This window comes from Tenebrio molitor, chromosome 2, assembly GCF_963966145.1.
Source record: "Tenebrio molitor chromosome 2, icTenMoli1.1, whole genome shotgun sequence".
In the NCBI taxonomy this organism is placed as follows: Eukaryota; Metazoa; Arthropoda; class Insecta; order Coleoptera; family Tenebrionidae; genus Tenebrio; species Tenebrio molitor.
In genome coordinates this window covers 17,026,897-17,042,617 of record NC_091047.1, presented here as the reverse complement: position 1 = coordinate 17,042,617, position 15,721 = coordinate 17,026,897, and the positions used below count along the sequence as shown (strand labels likewise).

At 36.7% G+C, this 15,721-nt stretch overlaps 1 protein-coding gene and 1 long non-coding RNA gene across 6 annotated transcripts; one reads left to right on the top strand and one right to left on the bottom strand.

Moving 5' to 3' along the window:
• The first annotated feature begins 112 nt into the window (after positions 1–112).
• Der-1 (derlin-1) lies at positions 113–15,570 on the top strand. Of its 5 annotated transcripts, none has more exons than XM_069038766.1 (6): positions 113–231; positions 297–350; positions 424–484; positions 14,632–14,899; positions 14,951–15,042; positions 15,094–15,570. In XM_069038766.1, the coding sequence occupies exons 4-6, from the start codon at positions 14,638–14,640 to the stop codon at positions 15,496–15,498; spliced, it is 759 nt and encodes a 252-aa protein (XP_068894867.1). In that variant the 5' UTR covers positions 113–231; positions 297–350; positions 424–484; positions 14,632–14,637; the 3' UTR covers positions 15,499–15,570. The 5 variants fall into 5 exon arrangements, with proteins under 5 accessions (XP_068894867.1, XP_068894866.1, XP_068894868.1 ...); XM_069038765.1 differs by having other exon boundaries at positions 297–375; positions 425–484; XM_069038767.1 differs by lacking the exons at positions 297–350; positions 424–484 and having other exon boundaries at positions 114–231.
• LOC138123921 (uncharacterized) lies at positions 6,960–7,947 on the bottom strand. The gene is made up of 2 exons (XR_011156950.1): positions 7,467–7,947; positions 6,960–7,204 (listed from the first exon to the last, which is right to left on the bottom strand). It is a non-coding gene; the product is annotated as an uncharacterized lncRNA (long non-coding RNA).
• Positions 15,571–15,721: the final 151 nt, after the last annotated feature.

Below are 15,721 nucleotides of genomic sequence, written 5' to 3'. Positions count from 1 at the left end.
TTTCCTTCGTATTCCGAAAGAGCAGTGTTTTAAATTTAACCTATGATCCATATTTGAATGGTTAAAGTTTAAAAGTGCAAACTCTGATAAGATTATGAAATACCTACCTGTTTTAGTTTACCTGATAGGTTTTTATCAGATGCCAACGAGACTGACGACAAGGAAGTGTACCCAAAGTTCTGGCGTGGAAGAGTAAACTGGTGTAGTCACGCTCGCACAATCACACTTTTGGTAATAGCCACGATAAGTCACATAATTTTATATTTTTACGCACGTTTATTACTGTTGTAAAATAGCACTGATTGAGTAGCAGGCATATGGGGATCGGCGGTGATAACACTCAGTAGATACAAAGTATTGAACTTTAAACTACTTGTAAGTTTGTCTATCACAGATTTTTTTTTCTGATCATTTACGTTTTTAGTTTTTCCCTCTGAAATGCTGATAAAGTGTAGCCGATACTCTGTCAGGTTTATCTTCTTAGGTAAATATGAAAAAAGTCAAATAATTGTTTATCGAATTATTAATATCGATCAGGTGAATAGCGCCGATTTCGAAAGTTCTCGGACTATACAACAAATATTTAAATACCTTTTTTGGAATGATAGCGTAATTCAAATTTTTTGTTATCGGCAAATATAATGCACATGATTGTAGTGAATAAAAAAAATCAGCAAGTCACTACCTACCTTTTTATATAGGTACAAAATAATTTAGTAATGTACTGAATGACGTTTATACTGGTATAGTGCGTATTTTGGTTAATTGAAAGACATTTGGACGGATGGGACTGTTTGACGATTTTCTAATACATAATCATACTTGGACCAGTGTTGTTCTAAATTATTGTAGTACACTTGGCTTTTTTATTATACGATGGTGACAAAAAAATTACAGTAGAATTAACCCACTTAACAACTGTTTGTCGCTGTAATAGTATATTATATTATGAATATGATACAAGTTTATAAAGAAGCCTTTAAAGCACGCGCGAAGAGTTTAAAAGAGCACGATGCGTAGCGGACTGCTTTTAACGTCGCAAGTGCTTTAAAGGCCCTTATATATACATACCTACCTTATATCTAACGCTATTTTTTATTATACCTGCACCCTGCACTATAATCTGAAAATTATGACAAAAAAAGTAAATTGAAATATTGGGTGATTCAACATGATTGTGGATAAGTATGGCAACTATGTACGAAAATTTATGTGGCAACTGTGTGGGTAGGATAGAGTTGACATTTCTTTGACAGTTCATAGTCGCACAATTTTGAAAATTGTCAAATCAATGTGCAATGGTAGGTAGATATAAAAAAAATAAAATGTACCTACGCTTATGAGATGTCATACATACAAATGTCAACTCTACCTCACCCACACAGTTGCCACATAAATTTTCGAACATAGTTGCCATTCTTATCCACAATCACCCTTTACCTTTTTCTAGTAATCTATGTCATTAATCGTTGATATAGAAATAGTCAATTGTTGTTGTTTCGTTGCTATGTATATTTATTATAAATTGTGTAGGTATAAATACCGGGATATCAAAAATTACCATGGTCAAAGGTGGTCATGGATTGGAAAACGTCCGTCTCAACTTATTTCGTGTGACGATTTCTTCGGTTCGAACGAATGGCCTACCAGCACCTTTTTTATGAGTCACACAGCCAGTTTCGCGAAACAAACCAACACAATTTGTAAGGCATGCATAAAAATCCTTCGGCATTATTGATAAGTGTGGGAAGTGCACTCGAAAATTGATTTTGACATTCAAAAAATGATTGACACAAAGCTTCGACAATCATTATTATTTGAAAATCTATGAGCACCTTTGACCAAGATAATTTTTGATATCCCGGTATAAATGTGTATTTATCATTGTTCAAAATGTAGGTGAATTTGTTGTTACCTAAGCAACTTTAAAGCTTTAGCGCTTTAAAGGGCCCATTTTGCACGCATTTTAGTGTCAAGAACAGAGATTATGATTCAGGTTTAATAAAAAATAATTTAAATGTAATTTTGACCTGATGTAATGTAATGGCTTGAATTTATATGCATCTCAATGTGCGGAGTCTGTTGCGCTGGGCACGGTTATGCTTGCAAATGAATGAGGGCTACTCGTACTTTGAGCACTTGCTCTGATTGTATTTATTTTTCGTTTCGTGATTCCTTTTGGCTATGTTGTTTCTGTACACTATCCCACCTCCACCCGGCGGCACGGCAATTTTGCCGGAGTACATACACTATTACGGATAATACTATCAAGTAATAGGGCAGTGCTTATCAACATAATTACCGGCGTCTCGCCTCCACATTTTGACTTTTTTGTGTTTTATGTTCTGTGTCAATGTTAAGGAATTTCCTCACGATATGACATGAGTATAATAATATACCTTTTTGAATTTCAACCACCAATTTGTTTGTCCAAAATTTTTAAATTTTTAAAAAGAGATTGCGGTACTATTCCTGTTGCTGAAATTATAAATGGTAAAATCGAAATTTTTTCTAAACACCAAAGATTTCTCATAGCAACGGAGAGTTCTAAATATTTATTCATTTTTGTATTATATGTCTGTGTTATATTGTGTGAATTTGGAACAGCTATATCTAAAAGATATGCTTGCTATGTATTATGTTTAAAAAAAAAAAATGTTGTTACACAGTCTAGGACTGGTTTACAAATCTATGAGGGGCGTGATGACCAACTCAATAGACCGGGACCAATGGCTTAACGTGACTTCCGAATCACGAGATAGAATATAGCCTTTTTTTTTCCGCCCTGGGTCGGAATCGAACCCGCGACCCTCGCGTCCCTGAGCCGAAACGGACTCCCTTAGGCTATATTCTGTTATATTATATTATATTCAGTGCGATTCTGTTTCCAAATAGTTATAATATCGATCGTTACATTGAAAATTGGTTCTTTTAAATATTTTTTTAAACATTAGAAAATCACTTCCGAATCAAAATTTAAAAAAATCAAGTTAATTTAGCAAATATATACTTGTAGAGATCATCAACTTGCTTTAAGAAATCAGCAAGCTCTTTAAAAATCATTTTAAAAAATCGATCGTTAAAATAACGATCGCTAAATCATAACAATGTGTAAATAGAATCGCACAGATTATGTTATTATTATGTTATTATACCATTTCTCCTGTTTTTTTTTTTTTAACATAAGTTCACGCGTTATAATAAACAAGGTTCGTGGTGCGTTCAAAACTTAATGTCCGACTGATTTCGTGTTTTTTTGGATTGACAATGATTTCATTAATTTATACCTATCAGCCTTGACTTTGCCTCGGGCTTTAAAATGTCTCCTTGGCTTGAAAAGTTTACTTACGCATCTTGAAATGTAAATAACTATTTAAGAAAATTTTAACTTTTAAGTACTTACAGACACTAAAAAATAATAGTACATTATGCACCGAGGGAGTGAAGTGGATGATTTTTATCCGAGGTTTGTAGCCCGAGGGCGTAGCCCGAGGGTTCTACAAAGCACTGAGGGTAAAAATTATTCACTCCCGAGGTCCATATACTATTTTTTGCACGACTCACCGATTTTAATGGAAAAAAGCCGAAAATTTGTAAATTATCACTAACTGTCAAGCTAAATTTTATGTTGATACCAAGGTGAAGAAGTTCATGATTATAGCCAGAGCGCAAAGGCTATAAGGGACTTCCTCACCGTGGTTTATATACTATTTTTTCCACTACTAGATACGTTAAAACCCTTTCGGATAATAATTATTAATTAAATTATTTTGTCCGATGCGACGATCCGAGTTCTCATTTTTCAACGGTTGCTATGAAATTCGTTTACGTTAACCAATGAAATCAACGAAAATCTTTCGTTGCTAGGTGACGGCTGTTCATTATTCACCTAGGTTAATAATGAAAATTATTATTAACCTTGGGAGAGAAATTCTACTTCTGGGGTCGGTCCGAGGGTCAATAATGAAGCCTTCTGAGACTAGTAGGTAGTGGAAACAAATAATTTTTAACCTTTCGGTTTTTTCAATTAAAATTTTTGGATCGTGCAAACTGCAAACAATAGGTGGTAAGTATTATCGAATTCATGAAAAACTAGTACAGCAAAATTTTGTTGGAGTAAATTGGGCTACATGAAAATGTCAAATATAAACGTCTGTCATTATGACAGTTCGAATTTAATATGGTATCCACGTATGGTATGGTCAACCCAACGTCAAACGTGTTTAGGTTATCTACTTGACATGTTGGACATTAATAATTACCACGGCCTACTAGATTCATAAGAGACTCGTCTCTTTCATAAGAGACGAGTCTCTTATGAATCTAGGAGGCCATGATAATTACACTACAACATTTTTGAAAAGTTGACAAATCTATGACGTTTTGCTGTAAAGTCCATTCATTTTGTATTGAACTTTTCAAGGTCAAATAATTTTATTTTTTGGCTTTGTAATTATGTTTTGTATATAGTGACATGCAGGTAAACACCGTAAACGTTGAATTGAGCATTGCTAAATCACATTATGTTGGTTATAGGCATGTCACTATTTACAAAACATAATTACAGTGCCAAAATTTAAATTATTTGACCTTGAAAAGTTCAATACAAAATGAATGGACTTTAGGTACTATGCCGGCCAAAAAATTTTGGCCGTCATTGTCTGTCAATTCAAAAAAAAATTGTAATTCGTACTTTATTGTCATCATGATTACCGTCTTGATTATGAACGTAATTTTTTGGGTGGTAAATTTCAAAACTCAAAATTATTTTGTCATTTCTACTACACAGAACGTTTACCTCAGGTTATCTACTCTCGTGTCAAAAATGAATTACTCCCTAGAATTCGAACTTTTAGGGAAATAACGTTTTTCATGTTGTGTGTAACTAGAATTTTCAAAAGTTATTTTGAATGCCTAAGGTTGGTTACCTTGAATTGAGAGATTAAATCCAAATAAATATGCCGCCAGTAACCAAAATTGATTGCGATAATTTAATTCATGTATAAAAAATCCCATAAGCCGCGATGCATTTGTCACTTTGACATCGGATAAAGTTAGCCCTAACTTTGCATCTGGATAAAATGTGCTTGAACTTCCATGGCAAACTTTTTCGAACCTGATTATTGTTTGTTGTTATGAAAACGAACCAACAATCTTAAACTTTGACACAGCTTGTAATAAATTGACGTGCAAAATGGCCAATTCAATTTTTCATAATTACCTACCTATCATTATTCATTAAATTATCTTATCGAATTACGCTCGAGGTTTTTTTCGTCCAGGATAAAATTTCATTTTTTAAACTCTAATTTGGTTTCTTTTTGGTAAATTGACTCCACAAACCACCAGATAAAAAAACCAAATTATCGTAAAAAAATTCAATTTTATCCGGACAAAAAAAGACCTCTCGTGTAATTACAGTCGAAAAGAAAATCATCTATCACTTAGCGAGAAATTAGTCATTTGCAACTGTTACAATTAATTTGCTGTCTTACATTTTTGTGATATCTTTTGTTTGTCACCAAAAACCACATATCCTCCAACCTAACCAAATGTATGGCAACCTAATAACGAATATCCCTAAATCCTAGGGAGTATGTACGATTGCTCTAATTTTCTTTATTCATGTCGGATTTTTGGAATATCTGAGCTTCAAACAGTTTAAATTGATTGTCAAAATGACAAGAATCGAAAGTGGGGTTACGATTCCTAAAGGTTTATTTACAGTTTACTTGAATGTCAAGAAAGTGACGGCCAAAATTTTTTGGCCGCCATAGTACTATCGCGGCTAAAATACTTTGGTCGTCACTTTTTGACACTTCAAATGTAAATCAAGTATTAATATCAATATACATGACAATTTCAAATTATTGTTGTCAAAAATATGGCACCTTCAGTTTTTAATAAATATAGAATCGTCTTACTTGCTTCTGAAGGTTGTCTAAACCGCGACTATGTTGATCTTTTGTTTTTGAACCCTGCCTCCGCAGCTGGGATTTACCCCACCCGTATGACACTGATGGATTAAAATAATTTTAACAACAGTAAAAAATAAGGTTAAACATCCTAAAGCTTGCTTTACAATTGAATATCATTTATGTCACATTGACGACCAAAGTACCTATTTTGGCCGCGATAGTACTATGGCCATGGATTTATTAGTACTGGATACGGCGTACAGCCATCATAGTTGAACAAGACGTACCATCTATTTCTGTCGCTCTCAACGCATTATCTGGGTATTAGCACTATCCTTTTAAATTCTCAATCTATCAATTATTTATTACTCTCCTGTCATTCGTGTCATCTTTTTCTAATCCGTTTCTCTGAAGTTTGCATAGTTCGAGAGTATTTGAACCGTTAACTCTATCAAGAATTATTGTTTTAGAACTTGAACATATTAAGAATGACTAATTCGTCTAAAGCCAGGTATTTTTCACTTTAATGTGAAACACTGACAATGCTGTTGGTAAAGATTTCACAAAAGGAAATCCAGGTTTGGACTACAAAGGTGAAGAGAGTTGTCTGCCTTCAACAACTACCTATATTTTTGTGAACCACTTAACTTTAATTTGTGCGTAAATTCAAACTCACAAGTATCCATGAAACTTACAAAAAAACACCAAAATAAATATTAGTCGTAACAGATTCTTATATTTATTCATTATTAAATAATACAACTTTGTTAAGTTTACTTCTTATCTTGTTTTTGTTAATTGTTTAGAGCTTTCGCAGTTTTCTTACATTCGTAGTGTATTTCCTTTTGCTCGTCAACATGTTGGATCATATTTACATGTCGTTTTGCTTTTCGAGGGCTACTAAGATGCTCTACTGTTACATCTGCATTATATCTCGAATTTACTGATTGAATAGCCGTAGTTTTATTTTCTAACAATTTTTAAAAATAGGTAAGTAAGTTATGAAAGAGAAATTAAATATTTAAGTTTTATACGCTCTACCTTTGTTGCCACTACAATGTTCTTCTGCGAAATTGAGATTAAAGGGGGCATTAGGTGTGGTAGGAAAATTCAGGTATTGTGAAGATACCTATACAAACCCTTTTTAAAATTTTGCATGGTTTTTTACATTCATCCTATTCAGAATTCCGAAAATGTTTTGAACAAATAACCGCATTGTTTGCAACTTTGATTGTCTCTTCCACACTTATATCCATTTGTTTCTTAAGAAGGTTTCTTTTGGAAAACTGAAATCATTTTTTCACCCAGGTCTTCGGTATTTGTAAAGAATCGTCTATTTTAGGTATACTCCGTACGGTGATAGATTGCACGTTTTTAAATTCTAGTTCCAAAACATAAAGCAGTGAAAAATACTAAACTCTCCATCTCAATTGTTTCACGTTATGTAGAAAACCATTGTATCCCTGCAGATTAATTCCCGCCAAACTGGTTTCTGTGTCTGTCTTCTGTCAAAAAACGTGCAATTACCAGAGTACGGAGTATACATACCAGTGAAAAGATAAGTCTTGTCTTGAAGAACTATAAGGAGTAGAACAAATTCTGCAGGTTTTCATTATTGCAATTATTCTATTTTACGAATTCAGGAAGTTTTATGACAGTTCAGACCACAGGTTCAGATTTTTGAATTAATTTCAAACTTCAAAATTGACATTTGCGAAACATCAAAACGACATACGTATTGTAATAACAGAGAGAAACATATTTTAATACAGGTTAGAATGAAATGGGGGAAGGTACCGAAGTCTGTGATATGTTTTTTCAAAGTCGACATACGTTTATAGGGTATTGCCGTATCCAGTACTAATAAATCCATGACTATTGCGGACAATAAATTTAGGCCGGCCTGTCATTGGCTTGACATCAAAATGTGGAGCTGGCATTATGTTCAACTAACCCCATTTTCGATTTTTGTCATTCTTGTCATCGTGACAGCGATAATCAAAATTAAAATTGGGAAAAGAAGCGTCCACCAGAGATAAGTGCTACTAGACTACGTCCACTGATAGAATGCATTTTTTTAAATATCCCTAGATAACAAAATCCCCAAATCATAACATTAAAATATTAAGAAAGTATCATAGATTGTGTTGGTAATATCTTGAAGCATTCTGTTGATGTATTTCTCATTTTATAATTATTTAATAACAGTACTTTTATTTTGTTTAGGTTGGTACTAAAACCAACGAGTAGATGTAACTAAGGAAAAACCTGGTATACGCCATAGACACTAACTTGAAACTTGTAGATTGTAAAACAACACGTTCACGTTTGAATAAACAGTTTTAGCTTTTAAATCAAAACAGTCGGCCTTATTAGAAAATCCCAACAGGTTATGGGCTACAGTGCGTATTAAAAAGAAAGTGCACTAACGGGAAAATATAATTTGGCGTACTGGTTGAAGTAATCTCCGCAAGTCCAATTTTGAGGTTAAGGAATCCACGAGGTGAACCAAAGAAGAAACAATGGATTCGTCAAGAATAATTAACGTTGGACTATTGGAAGGGAAAGCAAATTGGACTACGTGGAAATACAAAATTTCCGTCTGTCTACGAGGAGTCTCCGGAGCAATGGATGTTGTCCAAGGCAGGTTAGTGGCACCTAATACACTACAAGAAGATGCTACCGCTGCCCAAACAGCGACGTACAAAAGTGCATTAGAAGTATTCAATAAAGCAGACAGCAATGCCTTGATTATCTTAACCACGAACATGTCAGATGAAACGTTGCAGAAGATAATGCGATTCACGACGTCGCGAGAAGTATGGCTGGAACTTCACAAGTTGTTTGACGGCGTTTCTGAGGACAAAGTCTACAACCTCTGCTTACAATTCTTTGGATTTAAGAGGAATCCTGAAGTTGACATCGCATCACATATTTCAAAATTGAAAACACTATGGAGCGAGTTGAAGCAGGAGATGATGAAAGATGAAGCGAACCTGGAACTACCAGACTTATTTCTGATCTGTAAAACTCTGGGAACACTACCAGATGACTATTTTTCATTCAAGTCTAGCTGGATGTTAATGTCAAAAAGTGACAGAACAGTCGATAATCTGACAAATCAATTGTGTGCATATGAACGAGCCTTAGGGACCAAGGAGGACGAATCTTCTGATCAGAAAGCTCTGGTTGTGAACTCGTCGAAGCAGGCATCGCAGCAAGCGAATGTAGTCGATTCCAAGAAGAAAAAGAAGCTGATTTGTCATTATTGTAAGAAGCCAAATCACACCGTGAAAGTGTGTAGAAAGTGGATAGCTGATGGCAGGCCACCGAAATCGAGCAATCCGGAACCAGGTACGAACATGACACTCGTTTCTATTACATCAACTGTGATGAATTCTGAAAGCAGTAATAAAGACTGGTATGTAGATAATGGCGCGACAAGTCATATCACAAATGACAAAAATTCGTTCAGAACACTTGAACCATTTTCAACAACACATTCAGTAACCACAGCGAATGGTGAGAAAATTGAAGCCATTGGAAAAGGTACAGTGGAGATTGAAGCAGCAGTTGGAGGAAGATGGAACAAAATCACTCTGACAGATGTTTGGTGCGTTCCAAGTATTCAGAAGAATTTGTTCTCCGTTCTTGCAGCACAAGATAAACGTCAAAATAGCGAGTTCATCTCAACCACAGAAACTTGCAATTTCAAAGTCGACGGATTAGTCCAGCTGATAGGAGTTCGTGATCGATTTGGAGGACTTTATAAGTTGGCCGTGAGAAGTACGAAAACCAGCTCACTCGATGAAGTCAATGTCACAGGTACAAATAATCTCTTGCAGCTATATCATGAGAGATTCGGACATCAGAATAAGCGCCATGTGAAGTCGCTACTGAGCAAGGAGCTGAACATCAAAGTGGAAATGAACAGTGAACTGTGTGAAGGCTGTATGTACGGAAAAGCTCATCGCCTACCATTTGGCACTAGAACGAAGACAACAAAAGCAGGAGAGCGAGTTCACACAGATGTATGCGGACCATTTCAGGAATCGATGTCAGGATTTAAATATTTTGTGCTCTTCAAGGACGATTACACAAAATTCAGGACGATTTATTTCTTGAAAGAAAAATCAGAAGTTGCAGAGAAGCTGAGTCAGTTTTTAGCTGAAACAAAAACTGTTGGACATGTGATCAAAGAACTTCTGAGTGACAATGGGAAGGAGTTTGACAACAAGGACGTTAGAAGTATGCTTCAAAAGGAAGGTATTATTCAACGTCTAACGATGCCATACACCCCACAACAAAACGGCTGTAGCGAAAGAGAGAATCGCACAGTCGTCGAAACAGCAAGGGCAATTATGCATGCCCACGGAAACATTCCGCAGACACTCTGGGCTGAAATAGTTCGTTCAGCTAACTACATCTTGAATCGCACGGGACCTTCAAACGTGCCAGGAACATCTCCATATGAACTGTGGTACGGTAAGAAACCGGGACTGAAACACTTACGTGTAATAGGCTCCACTTGCTATGTTCATGTTCCGAAGCAAACCAGAAAAAAGATGGACCCAAAAGCCACTAAAGGTATTCTCATTGGCTACGATCATGATGACGGATACAGGATCTTCGACAAAGAGGAATGCAAACTCATTAGATCACGAGATGTCGTATTTGAAGAGAAAACGCTTGAGCACACGAAAAGTGTGATTATTCCAGAAGATGATTCAACGTCTAAACAGGAAATTCAAGCTGATCGCGATGATGAACTCACCGATGACGATGAAGAGGAGCAGGAAACCGAAGATACGTCAATTTCTGGAACTTCCGAGTCAGATTGCGAGCACAACGCCGACAGGACCACACGATGTCTACGGAACAGATCGACTCTGAAAGCGCCAGAGAAACTGCAAGACTACGTGATGCATCTTGCAACGTCACTTGAGGAACCAGAAACTTACGGCGAGGCCATGAAGTCGGATCAAAAGGATTACTGGAAAGAAGCCATGGACCGTGAAATGAAGGCTCTTCAAGAAAACGAGACTTGGGAGCTAGTGGACTTACCTCAAGGAAAAAGGGCTATTTCAAACAAATGGGTCTACAAAGTGAAAACCAACGCCGATGGATCAATCGATAAGTTCAAGGCGAGACTGGTCATCAAGGGCTATTCACAGCAAAGAGGAATTGACTATGACGAAACTTTCAGTCCAGTAGCCAGGAAGTCTACTATTCGAACGTTACTCAGTGTTGCCGCAAATGAAGGTATGAAACTTGCACAGATTGACGTTTCAACGGCTTTTCTCTATGGTGACTTGAAGGAAACCATATACATGCAACAACCTGAAGGACACGGTGATGGATCTGGGAGAGTATGTCGACTAAAGAAAAGCTTGTATGGGCTGAAACAAGCCCCTCGTTGCTGGAATGAGAAGTTTAGCAATTACATCATTAAATTGGGTTTTCGAAGGAGCGAAGCGGATCCTTGTCTTTTTGTTAGGCAAACAGGCTCCACAAAAATGTTCTTCGTCCTTTATGTTGATGATGGTTTAATTGCAGCCAATGACGAACAGGAACTTCAACAATTTATCGATGACTTAGGACGAAAGTTCAAAATAACTGCTAAACCTGCGTCGTTTTTCCTGGGACTGGAAATCAATCGAGAAGAAGACGGCTCGGTGAGGGTGAGTCAAACCCACTACACCGAAAAACTGTTAGAACGATTCAACATGAGTAACTGCAAGGCAGTGACTACTCCAATCGTCAAGGACAACGACACAGAAGAAAGCTCTCGAAACTCCGAGTTTCCATACAGACAAGCCGTGGGAGCATTGATGTTCCTCATGTGTGGGACACGTCCGGATATTGCGTACGCACTCAGCGTGGTATCCAGAAATCTTGAGAATCCAACAGATCGAGACGTAGTTAGGGTCAAGAGGATTTTGCGGTACCTGAGAGGTACAACGAACTGTGGGCTTCTTTACAAGAACAACCAAGCAAAGGGGGTTTTTGAATGCTACAGCGATGCAGATCATGGTGGTGACCTTAGCACGGGGCGTTCGACCTCTGGTGTACTGTGCCTCCACTCTGGGGCCCCTATTTCCTGGATGAGCCAAAGACAATCTTCCGTTGCCATATCCACAACTGAAGCTGAAGTTGTAGCTGCCAGCCAAGCTGCCAGGGAGATCATCTGGATCAAGAGGATTTTAACTGAACTGGACCAATTGAAAGCAACACCTACATTACAAATCGACAATGAAGCTGCTATTCGACTTGCCCAGAATCCCGAGTTCCATCGAAGAACGAAGCATATTCGTATCAGACATTTTTTTGTTCGCGAATTAGTAACTGCTGGAGAGATTATGGTTTCAAAAGTAGATTCTGAAAAACAGCTCGCGGACATATTAACAAAACCATTGTTTTCAACCCGATTTAGAGATTTGTGTAACGACATGGGAATCTGTAAGTTATTAAATAAGGGAGAGTGTTGATGTATTTCTCATTTTATAATTATTTAATAACAGTACTTTTATTTTGTTTAGGTTGGTACTAAAACCAACGAGTAGATGTAACTAAGGAAAAACCTGGTATACGCCATAGACACTAACTTGAAACTTGTAGATTGTAAAACAACACGTTCACGTTTGAATAAACAGTTTTAGCTTTTAAATCAAAACAGTCGGCCTTATTAGAAAATCCCAACACATTCGCGCCACTGATTCTCATTGGTTGTTATAAAACCCACGCGAAAAATAAATTACATGACATTTCAAATTTGAAATTGTCAGTTCTGTCAAGTGGGTTAAGCATTTAGATTTGCGATTTTTCATCTTTAGAGCTTTGTTTTGCGATTCTCTGGTTTTAAAAGTTATTCGTTTTGATCGTGTTGCTGTTTTGATCTGTTCCGTTGCGATTTTTTGTTGATTTTTTTAAATTTGTGAAGTGAGTGCGTGCCTCAAGAATCTAGCATTATGAACACTTTAAGTGACATTACATCATTACAAACATCGAAAATGATACAGAGGTAATTTTTGTTCATGCATTAAATAGGAGTATATAATTTCTTGCTTCTGTTTAGCCATTTCCGAAAAAAGCTGGATATTTTAATTTCAATAGCCAGCTTTTTCGGAAATTCGAAAACGTATTGTGGGTTGCATTTTTTATTCCGTCGGGCACATTAATCACATTATTACTCGTGAAATACCCTGTACTAATAAAACCTAATATATTATTCCTACTGTACTGAAGTTTTCTTTCGTCTTCCTAAGTGCAAACATGCAGAATAATAATAAAACATCACGTGTAAACCTGCTCTTTCCATTTTTTTAAATTTCGCGCCGGATCTATTTGTTATAGCGAAGGGAAAATTTTTAGTAACATTTATGTCAAGCAATCTATGAGTACACAGAGTTTACAAATCAGTTATGCTAGTGCGTCAGGATCTGTAAGTTACGAAAAGGGCGAAGGAAACGCCAAACAGCTTGAAAACCTTCAGTTTGACAAACTGACACATCAGTCATAATGACAATAAATGGTCGCTTGCATTGACTTTTTTGAAATGTCAGAAATTTGCCGGCCTAAATTTATTGTCCGCCATAGTACTAGTTTTTCATTAATTCGATAGTACCTAGTATCTGCACCTCGGAACTGCATGATTGTTACCGTCGGTGCTTTGTAGGACCCTCGGGCTTTGCCTTCGGGCTACAAACTGCATCTCGAGTGAAAAAAAAAATTAATTCGAAATAAATATGTAGGTAGGTACAATGAGGGACATGGAATCCTGCAATCCTGGGCAGTCTGTTATTGTCATTTCAAAAAGTGTCAATGTAAATGCACCTTTATCGTCATTATGATTGATATTTTCAAAAAAACTGTCAACTTGGTTATGAGTAGCTAAGGTATGGTTTAGAAATTTTGACAACTGAATCACACATCTGCCCAGTTTTCCGTGTCCCCAATAGTATCATAAAAGGTTGAATTGGCTATGATTTTTTGCCCAAGGGGAAAAAACATGACTAAAAGCTTGAGTTGGCTATCGTTTTTTGTCCAAGGGGCAAAAAAGACCCGGTTTACTCCATACAATCAGGGAGTAAAGTTGCTCATTATATACAGGTCGTGCAAAAAATACTGTATTCACCACGGGAGTTATTCATGTTTTCCCCTCAGTTGACTTATAAACTTATATAAACCTCGGACCAAAGGCCATCGATTTATAACTACGTCAACCTCAGGGGAAAATCATGTTCATATCACCCTTAATGTATAAATATCTAATTTATTGTCTCGTTCGAGAATTCGAGATCAAATGTCATTTTTTTTGTGTCACTGTGGAGTATCCTGTCGAGCAACCCGTAACACAACAAAACGCCGAATTTACCGGTAACCTTTTGACATCTACGTCACCACCGTGGGAGGGTCACCCATATATCCCCACTCACCATATTCTATTTTGACAGACACAGAATTGACAGGAGAATTCCTCTGAGCAAGCGAAGTTGTCATGTCACTGCCAGAATAAGGGAGTTAGGACACGTGTCTTTAAACTGTTTAATCTGATAATCTATCAAGTTCCGCAAAGTTTAAATATCGCCCTGTGTGATGTTTGTGTAGGAAAAAGCGAAAGAAAGATAAAGCAGTTTAGTTAGTAAGTGAGGTTATGTTTATTGTTTTGTCAATTTGTTGAACAGTTAAGTGCGTAACAAACTATAATTTTTAGGTCGAAATGTCTGATTTCGGTGACTGGTTCCGAAATGTACCGATTTTTACACGTTACTGGCTGTCGTCTACCGTCGGATTTACTCTACTTGGTCGTTTTGGGATTCTGAAACCCCAAAACTTGGTACTGTTTTATGAACCTTTGAAACGTTTCCAAATATGGAGGCTCGTGACCTCCGCTTTATATTACCCCCTAAATCCAAGCACAGGATTCCATTATTTGATCAATCTTTATTTCCTTTACAACTATTCAAGACGCCTTGAAGAAGGTTAATTTACTAACTAAAAATGCAAGCAAAACTTCTTACACCTTGTTTTAGGTGTTTATGCTGGAAGGCCAGCAGACTACTGTTTTCTTCTGATTTTCAACTGGATATGTTGTGTTATTGTGGGTTTACTTCTAGAGATGCCTGTGAGAATAACTAAATCAACATTTGATGAAAGATTATTTATTATTTTTTAGCTCCTACTTGACCCAATGATTCTATCAGTACTGTATATCTGGTGCCAGCTCAATAAAGACACAATCGTGAATTTCTGGTTTGGTACACGCTTCAAAGCTATGTACCTGCCTTGGGTTTTGTTGCTCTTCAACATGGTGATATCAGGAAATGGCGTTCAAGAACTGATTGGTATTTTAATAGGACATTTGTACTTCTTCTTGATGTTCAAATATCCACAAGAATTGGGTGGCCCTGCCTTGCTCCAAACACCCTCTATTTTAAAACAATGGTTTCCCGATCAAATTGGGGGAGTGCACGGGTTCGGGTCGCCGCCTGAAAGACCACGACCCGCGCAGCAACAACCTCGTGGTGGAATTTTTGGAGGGCACAATTGGGGACGCGGACACGTCCTCAATGGAAATTAATCTAATAGATTTTTGTTGCATTTTTATCCTATGTATTTAATTAAAGATTTAATTACTACTACTTTCATACAAGGCTTTTATTCAACTTATCGATCTACGGAAGTTTCCAGAGTTGAGTGTTGTCGGTTGTTTTGGTCGTTGTCAGTCGGTAATGGTGGCAACAGTGACTGACCTATGTCATACGCGTCTTAAATTCTGCAAACAAATTATAAACTGAATCACA

Coding starts and splice junctions, on each gene's coding strand:
- Der-1 (XM_069038766.1), top strand. CDS start 14,638: ATGTCTGATTTCGGTGACTGGTTCCGAAATGTACCGATTTTTACACGT. Junction 14,900..14,950: donor TTCAAGACGCCTTGAAGAAG/GTTAATTTACTA, acceptor ACCTTGTTTTAG/GTGTTTATGCTGGAAGGCCA. Junction 15,043..15,093: donor GTTTACTTCTAGAGATGCCT/GTGAGAATAACT, acceptor ATTATTTTTTAG/CTCCTACTTGACCCAATGAT.